The sequence below is a fragment of the Etheostoma spectabile genome, unplaced genomic scaffold (assembly GCF_008692095.1).
Source record: "Etheostoma spectabile isolate EspeVRDwgs_2016 unplaced genomic scaffold, UIUC_Espe_1.0 scaffold376, whole genome shotgun sequence".
In the NCBI taxonomy this organism is placed as follows: domain Eukaryota; kingdom Metazoa; phylum Chordata; class Actinopteri; order Perciformes; family Percidae; genus Etheostoma; species Etheostoma spectabile.
Genome location: NW_022605594.1, coordinates 347,511 through 357,099, shown reverse-complemented (window position 1 = coordinate 357,099; position 9,589 = coordinate 347,511). Strand labels below are relative to the sequence as shown.

At 42.0% G+C, this 9,589-nt stretch overlaps 1 protein-coding gene across 1 annotated transcript in view; it reads left to right on the top strand.

Moving 5' to 3' along the window:
- The window catches only part of LOC116686435 (melanocortin receptor 5), a 30,033-nt gene extending 22,857 nt beyond the window's left edge, over window positions 1-7,176 (top strand). The window contains exons 4-5 of the mRNA XM_032511444.1: window positions 3,949-4,137; window positions 5,584-7,176. Of these exons, the coding sequence (XP_032367335.1) occupies window positions 3,949-4,137; window positions 5,584-6,142 (748 nt within the window). The 3' untranslated portion in view covers window positions 6,143-7,176. The remainder of the gene's footprint in view (window positions 1-3,948; window positions 4,138-5,583) is intronic.
- The last annotated feature ends 2,413 nt before the right edge of the window (window positions 7,177-9,589 follow it).

Sequence of the window (9,589 nt, the reverse complement as noted above, 5' to 3'; positions counted from 1 at the left end):
AAATTACAGTGTTGCAGCAGCAAACTCAGTCACATAGCACACAATATAAATGAAATACTAGGATACAATAGTCATACATACAATATACATGAAATAATAAAGGAATAAAATACAAGAACAAATATTTGAATATATAAAAGTTGAGAATACAAAAAATGTGCAACTGCTTAAATAGTATGATAAAATGTAAATAGAGAAATTGTGCAGGTTGCACATAGTGTAGTATTGTGGTGTCTGAGTCTTATCTAGCACCCAGTGATGAAGTGTTAAACAGTTTTATTGCCTGTGGTAGGAATGATTTCCTAAAGCGGTCCGTGCAACATTTAGAGTATTCACAGCTCATTGAACTCTTGGCTCAGATAGCTTCAAACCAGACAGCTAACTATGTGCAAGCAAAACTTACGCCAAGTCAATAACAATGTGTATAGTTGGCAATCAGTAATTATAATTTGCAGTATGTTTACTAAAAAGATAAGCTAGTCATCCAGCCACGTCATTATCCCCCAAATGAATATGTTCACAAACCAATAATATGCTGTGTGCAGCCAAAAGTAGGGATCTGAACAGCAAGTGGGGTGACCACTGTGAATCAAAAGTAAGGTCAGAGATGCAGTGTAACTTACTTATTGCACTTTCACCAAGTTTCCCCAGAACTCCTTTGTAAGTGTCCTATCACTTTTTTCACTTAGAATTGAGTATTCACTCAGACTATGGTATAAAATGTATTATAATAGCCTGAAAACAATCTTAAAAGAGGGAATTTTCCATGCGTTTAAATTTTCCCCTAGATTTACCAGTGCTGCAGGATTAGCAAAGTAGTAGTTTATTAAATTACTAAACTCAATCAATCAATCAAGCTGTCATTGTTTTTGAATATATGTTTGCTCATCCTTTTTTTGTTTGCTTGTTTTTGTTTGTGTCTAACTATTGCCATTTCTGACCCTGCCACTCCCACTCTGCCTGACGTCCCACTTCACCTGCTCATCCTCCCCACTCAGCGGTTCCTCATTCCCTCATTAGCGCCATAGTACACGTACAAGTCATTTCCAATAGCCTTCTGCCAGATTATTTTAGGGCGTTTTCACACCTATAGTTTGTTTGCCATGGTCCAAATCAGTTGATGATTTTAAAATCTTGAAGCAATTTCCCCTTGGTTTTGTTTTGTTTCACACATAGAAAATCCAACCATACCAAAATGCATCATACACAAACCACACAAGAATGTTCACTCCACTTATTGGTCAGATGTGTCTGGAACGAGAGCAAGAAAAGAAATACAGGAAGAAGATCCTGTGTGCTAGACTAGCATATTTCTTCCATCTCCGTGGTCAAACCAGCTCATTTAATTTAAATAATCAGACATTGTTACGCAAGCAACCTTACTACATCTGCACTGATCAGCAACTTTGCTCTTCTCTAACGGTGTCTAGCCACAACTTTAGTGGTGGCTGGTTTGAGCACAAAAATGCAAGTTATTCTGTGAGAGAAACATTGCAAGCTGCCATAGTTTGCATGTTCTGCTGCAACACAGATTGCAAAGCACGTTCTCAACACAAACTAACCAAGTTTGATGGAAAGCATACCGAGACCAACTCATTAAGGAAGTCTTGGTGACTTGTTTGGTCCGCTTTTGGCGCGCATCTGAGTGTGACTGCTGCATTCACACCTGCCCAAACAAACCGCACCAAGGCGGGAAACAAACTCTAGGGCAATTCAACCAAACTAAATGAGGTAGGCGTGAAAGCCCCCTTTGTGCTTTTTCCTTTGCTTTCCAGCGTTTAGTTTAGTGCTCTATATCTTGACCTAGTTTTGACCCAGTAAGTGTTTTTCAGAGTTTTGCTTCAGCCTGCCTGGATCTTTGCTTCCTTTGAATAAAGACTCTTTGCTCCTACGTTTTACCTTGTGAGTTGTGCTCTTGTTTTTTTTTTCTCAGATTTGTAACTGAACAAGCTGGTCACCATGGACCCACCTGGCTCTGAGAAACTAAGACAACAGGTGGAGGCACAGGCTATTGCTTTACGCCAAAATGAGCATCAACTCACTGCTATTGCAGGGGCTCCATGACCAGGTTCAGTGGCTCACTCTGCTCTGTCAGGTATCAGCTGCTGCTTTTGCTGCTACCCCATCAGCTAGTCCTCCTGCTTGTGTCATCTCTGGCCATAACTTTAGGTGTCCCCTCCAGAGCTCTACTGGGGTGAACTTGGCGGCTGTAAACCTTTTTTAATCAAGCGGTCCTTGGCCTTTGAACTTCAGCCTTCTTTTCCGCTGAATGCTCCAAGGTAATCTCTCTGCTCTCTGACCGGGCCAAGCTTTTGGAAAAAGGATAGAGGTATAGGCAGTCCTCAGCCTGCTCCATATCTGATATATTTTCAGTAGCATTGAGTGTTTGACCACACAGCCTCAGGCTGGGAGCCAGCAAGATATTTGCTGAATCTGCGTCTGGGAGAATTATGGGTAGCTATATACTCCATTGAGTTTAAAAACAATCAATGTTGAAAGTAAGTGGAACCCTCCCTCCCTGTTACCATGGTTTGTCTGATAAGATTAAGGTTTGGCTGCTTGAAAATTTACTTTGTGAGATAAACTGATACCTGTCCAGATAGCCACCTTTTTGTGCCAGATCATGTCTGCTCTCAGGTCCTTCAGAAGAGGCACTCTTCTCACCTGGCCTATTGCCCTGGGGTACAGCGCACCCTGACCTTCTTCCGTCATTGACTCTGGTGGTCTTCTATGGAGAAGATCACACAAGGGTTTTTGTCTGCCTTTTCTATTTGTTCCCAACACAGGGGTCTCCTCCATCCCATACCAGTTTCTCATCAACCCTGGTCCCACAAATCCCTGGATGTTGTCACTGGTCTGCCCTCCTCAGAGGGTAAAATTGTCACTCTGTCTGTTGTAGGGTGCTTTTTAAGACTGCACACTTGCGCACATGCCTCTACCTGAGCTTTTTTGATATAGCTCTTTTCTAGTCTTAACAACTACTCAAATCATTTTTAAACAGTACAGGAACCATTCACCATTCCCACACAGTGAACAAGGCTGCCGTACAAGGTGCCACCTGCTCATCACATTCACACACATTTACACTCTGATGGCACAGCAACTGGGGCAACTCAGAGTTCAGTGTCTTGCCCCAGGACACTTTGACATGGGACTACAGGGCCAGGGGTCCTAAATGTATTAAAAAGCATCTAACCAGAGGTGCTGAATAGCACCCCTATACTCACCCAATCAGCATGCTTGGCTCTCCACCTGAGACATTCCCTTTACGATGGAGCCCCGTAACATTGCTCCCAGATTAATTGGCCCATTCCCCATCTCCAAAGTCGTAAACCCATGCCTTCCCCACCTTCATGGATTAATCTCACTTTATAGATCTCCCCCATTTGACCGGTCAAGGATAGTACTCTGCAGTCCCCCTCCGGAGCCCCAACTCCCACCTGCCTAAATGGTGGAAAGCTGGCTTATACTTTCAAGTGTCTTCTCAAGTTGAGGTGTTGAGGTAGGAGATCCTGTACCTGGTAGGCTGGGAGGATTAGGTCCTGAGGAGCACTCTTGGGTCCCAGCTGGGTCCTGGACTTGGAGACGCATCTCTGCATTCCATCTGGTTGTGTTGTTCTGCTGGGGTTTTTGTTCCAACTTACTCCTGTAGCTGTCTTCTCTATGAACCCATTTCACCAATTCATATCCCATTTCTGCATTTTCAGCAGTGCTTTGAAATGCATTTCAGTTGTCAGCATTTACACTAAATCTTCTGCAAGCAATACATTTTCTAGTTTGTTTTTCACTGTGACACGAATGTGTGCTCATGCAAGGGGGAGAGCTAGGACAGTTGCTCTGTGGGTTCCTGCCCTGGATGCATGGGAAGAAAGCACATACACAGAAACGTACAGATTTGAGAACTATGCTTATGATCAAATCTTAACCCAACTTGCCTGGTTGTTGCAGTCTGGCTGTAGCAGACATGCTGGTTAGTGTGTCCAACGCCTGGGAGACCATCATCATTTACCTCCTCAACAACAGACAGCTGGTGGTGGAGGATCACTTCATCCGGCAAATGGACAATGTGTTTGACTCCATGATTTGCATCTCTGTTGTGGCGTCAATGTGTAGCCTGCTGGCCATCGCTGTGGACAGGTAATAATGGAGGGTACCCGTTAACATATTTTAAAGTGCAATTATTTAAACTAATTCTCATACATATCAAAGCATTTTACATTAGCTCATAGTAGCCCTTCATCTCACCATGTTTCTACAAAACACTGAAGCAGTATGTACTTTAATGTTACCAAACACTACCTCCACCCATTGTTTAGTAAACAAACCTTTACAATAGAAACACATTTTAAATTAAAGGGTAAGCAGACAAGTCTCTGAGGCATTAAAGGGTTAAGTGACGTAGAGTCTATGCATCGCTGCCAACTGTGTGGCTACAGCTAAGCTAACGTCTACTACAGAAAAAGCCGTTTTCAGCAGTCTCAGTTCATTTAGAGGTCAGTTAATTACCGGCTGCCATTCAAGGGCTGTACATCATCAGTTCTGCGTGCTTTTGTTGGCAATCACGACAGCTTTTTGAACAGTTTCTTCTTTTCAACTCTTGTTTGTTGCTCAACTAATGTTCCTGTCACTTCCCAATGTGAGTCGAGTGCAGGTTTGAGTTGCGCATGCTCAGATTTAAACTGTTAGCAGTCATTTCAAAAATGTTTTTGCTATCTATGATTGATTGATTGATTGATTGATTGATTGATTGATTGCTAAAGTTAGCTCAAAACGCCCTTCAACTGACAGCCTTTGTTGTGTTTGCTAACTTGTAGCTAGAAGTCAACCCACTTGGTTAAGTAGGTCCATTTTTACAGTATTGACATGACAGAAGTCTCTCGTTAGACTCTTGTATGCTACTTGTCAAAAAATGAGGCATGCGCAACTCAAATCTGCACTCGCCTCACATTGGGCAGTGACGGTTCCTCTTTACTTCCGATGTCTCGTTTTAAAAGACTTTGGCAGAAACTCGGCAGATCACAATGGTTCCGCCCACTTTAACAATTGTCCACTTTAAACAGATGCTTGTGATTTAAAAGTCTTTACTCCAGTTTGACTTGACAATTAAGTTGTTAATACATGTAACATTTTGGCTTCGGGAAATCAGGTATTTTATCTGCTAAACCATAATATTTGACAAACCAACCAGATTTAATTCTAATTCTTTAATATGTGAATAGTTATTTCTTTCTCAATTATTTAACAATTATTTGTTGATGTTATGTAGTAATTGTTTTCAACAGATAGTTCATACAGTAAACCTTTGTTTGACTAATTTATTATTGAACCCACCACCACAAGTACATTTTCAACCTGTGAGAAAATGTTTATCATTAGGGCCAAAAAAAAACGACAACTTTGGGGATGAAGACCTTATTGAAATCACTGTTTATGAGGGCCTGAGCACCAAATAATGTTCGGCGAAGGCCCTATTGTCTGGGAAATGTGTGTGCTGCTTTTTTTTTCACTCAGTGGCTTGGTAACATTGTTAGAAAAGAGTATGTTAGTTAGGTCATTTCAGATATCAATATATGTTATCTACAGGTACATCACTATCTTCTATGCACTGAGATACCACAACATCATGACAGTGAAGAGAGCCGGCTACATTATCGGGGGAATCTGGACCTTCTGCACGGGCTGCGGGATCGTCTTCATCGTCTACTCAGACACCACCCCTGTCATCATCTGCCTGGTCTCCATGTTCTTTGCAATGCTGCTCATCATGGCATCCCTCTACAGCCATATGTTCATGCTGGCACGTTCACACGTGAAGCGCATTGCTGCCCTGCCCGGCTACAACTCCATCCACCAGCGGGCAAGCATGAAGGGGGCCATCACGCTCACCATCCTGCTGGGTATCTTCATCGTCTGCTGGGCCCCCTTCTTCCTCCACCTGATCCTTATGATTTCATGTCCACGCAACCTCTACTGCGTGTGCTTCATGTCCCACTTCAACATGTACCTTATCCTCATCATGTGCAACTCTGTGATTGACCCACTCATCTATGCTTTCAGGAGTCAGGAGATGAGGAAAACTTTTAAGGAAATTGTCTGTTGTTACAGCCTGAGAAACATCTGCGCACTGACAGGTAAGTGTTAAGAGACACAGACTGAGAAGACCAATGACAGAATTTGTAGGATGGAGCCTGTTCAGTCCTCAAGAAGACATGGGAAAAGGATGTAAATATTACACTGGTGGATGAGGACAGAATTTGCAATGTGAGGGTACAACTCATCCAGTTCAGGATTATGCATTGCTTCTCTCGGACTCCTTACAGATTGACTTGGTTTGAAAGACACACCAAATTGTTTTAAATGTAAGACAGAGGATGACCAATAACTTCATGTCCTATGGTCCTGTGATAAGGTCCAGGAATTTTGGACTGGGATACTAAAAACTAACATGTGTTCTTTGATTTGATGAGGAAGGAGAGAGGCTAGAGTTCCAATGGAGAATTAACAAAAAGTTTAAGGAAATAGCATGATGAAAATGATATGACAAAGACAATAAGACATAAAACGTAACACTGCAGCTTGCAACAAACTTGATCCATACTTCTCCCTGATGGAGTCACATGAGATCAGTCCTTAATATTTCAAAATGACAACATTTATTCCCTAGAGTAGAGGGCGGTTCTCAAGTGAAAACTCTTCTTGTTGGTTAAATGTCATCAAAAGAAAGGTGTTATTTCTCAATCCATGTGTCTTGCGGTCAAACCCACCCACTGGATTCTACCAAGTTGGTGTCACTTGTTTTCAAACTACCTGAATACACATTCTTTATTTCAATCAATTCTGGCAATCAATCCAGCAGGGGCGGCTCCTAAAGGCTGGGATAGCAATTACCTTTCCTGTGGGAACAATGAGCTGCCTCATGTATGCTAAATGATAGGTATGACCTAATAAATTCTTTAGAGTCAGAGGAACAGATAGGGAAGGTGAGAGACAATAGGGCCGGTCTTGACTTCTTCACAGAGACAAAAGGTTTTCCACTGCGTGGTATCTACTTGACTCGCCTCGGCTCTACTCGCCTTTTTTGGTTTTCCATTACGAAAAAAAGTCCCTGGGACCTGCTAGCAGGTACTTTTTTTAGTACTACCTCAGTCGAGGTTCCAAGCGAGCCGAGGCAATACCAAAAGGTGACGTGCAAACCTGCAGACTGCTGGTTGGTCGGAGAGAATCGTCACTTATGACCGTGTTGTTAGCAAACAAGAGTGCGGAGTGTGTTTCCAGAACAAATGGGACATTTAAAACAAATCTAGCCGGACACCGACAGATTATCCACTCTCTGCACTATTCTCACTTTTCAACTGTTCGGGCTACTAGCGGCTTCATGTCGTTTCCAATATTGCACACTGTTACTTTAAAAAACAAGACAATATATATAACAAAGTTTTATTTAGCTTTTCAAGTAGCGCATCAAACCCTCCCAAACTTCCCGGTCTTCTTCCTCTGCACCCTGTGACAGTGTCCCCCCCGGCTCTGCTGGCCCAGATGCATCCCAGTCGTTGTCATAAGCCTCTCCGTGACTCTCATAAAGATTATACGAAGCCCAGTAGGTCAGAACCAGAACCAGAGATCTCACCGGTCGGACATCGCCCACCAGACGGTCTGCGGCGGCGATTTTACAAAGCGTGAATGCTCTGGAACACAAACAGTACACAGCACACATGTTGGTGTGTAATCATGGTTGCTAAAGTTCATGTACTTTATATAGCGTATAGTAAATACTGACTGCGACGCTGAACACATGCAAATGTTAGCTAACGTTACCAGGAAACTTAACTTACCCTTTTGTGTCGGCGAACAACCGTCATGTCGACGTCTGAACTCCGTCAGAATTCCCAAACTCCCGTTTTTTTAGCAGTGATTTTTGTTTCTTCCTTCAGCTTCTTTTGAAACAAAACATTTGTTGTGGCCGCGGCGAGTATGCGACGTGCTGTTGTGAGTCGCGCTGAAAATTACGTCATCACGCGTTGCTATGGTGACCAGCCACGCTGAGGCTTTACTCAATCTGCAATGGAAAACGGACGAAGAATGGGCCGAGCCGAGCCGAGCCGTTACCAGCCGTGGAAAAACGCCAAAAGAGTGAGAAATTGAATGCATAGTTTCCTAACCTGCATGCAGTATACATACACATAAATACATTGTTTTTAACACATTTTTAATACATGATAACCTATGTCAGATTGCAGGTTCCGTTTAGCCCAAGATTATTTGTTCTAGGAGATGGATCAATCCTAAGCGGGATGGATAAGCACATGAGCTGGGTCCAAACTACTTTAATGATAGCGAGACAGATTCTTTTAAGAGGCTAGAGAAATGAAAGGGAGCCGTAAATCCAAGAATGGGGTTGTGAGATGGCTAGGGGGCAGCATTTGAAAAAATGTCTAACGGTTTACTAGATGTTTACATTGAAAATGGGGAAAATACTTGAGCTTTCTGGAGGGCTCCTAAGAAGCCATGCACTGTGGAGAGACATATACAATGTGCTATTGTTTTGTCATATATAGATGCTTATTTAGTTAACAACTGTTTTACTTTGTTATTGGGGGTCCAAGCCTGAGGGGGCTGGGAACCCACGTATGCAAGGCAATGCAGTTCCCAGTACCAGTGAATTTTTTTTTTTTTTTAATTTCTGTAAATAAGTGTTGCTACAGCCTAAAAGCTTATTGTAAATTTAGTTTTTCAAACTTCTCTCAAGAAACTTGGCACATAGCATCTCCAGACCAACCTGACAAAAATTTCATGAAAAGAATTTAAATCAGTTAAAAAAGGTACATTACGTATAAACAAATTTGTGTAACTAACTACAAAAACCTTTGCATATCTTGGCCAAAAATAAATGCAAAACTTTAGATTATAGTTTGGCATGGCACTTTGAGGCTTGCAAACATATCTGGCAAATATTGGCCTTTAGGAGTGCTACAGATGCAAAATGTTTATATCTCATGAAAGGCTTATCCGATTTTTATGAAATTTGGAGGGCAACATCTAGGGACACTTCTGAGGCCAGGCCTACAATGGTGTACCCACTAGTTAAAATTGGTGTGGCCTATTGCACCCAAAAAAAATTTTGGGATTGACCTCATACACTAAAGTGAACAACTTCAAAGGCATAGGTTAGATGTACAAATGCATCAAAACCCTTGCATACCAAAAATTACACATGTGGACCTCTAGGTGGCACTTTAATCAACGAGGTCTGGCCCATAACTCGCACATAACTCGCAAATTACACATGGCAGAAACCTTATGTCTACGAGTTGCTTAAATTCTGCTGAATCCCATGATATAGGCCCCTTTCCGTAAAGAAGTTTTGTCATGCTTCATCTGTGTAGGTCTGGAGTATTTTGGAAATAGCTTTATTTTATTATTTTGCCAAGACAGCTTGCCATTGTTTCTGTCTTCTGATGTCAATAAGTATGTGGAGAAGCTTTGTACTTTTATTATCTAATTTAATTATATTTTGTACAGGACCTACTGTATGTGTTTGTGTCTGTGTATATAAATGTCTTTCTTCAAAGTCTGCTTTATTGTCAATTTC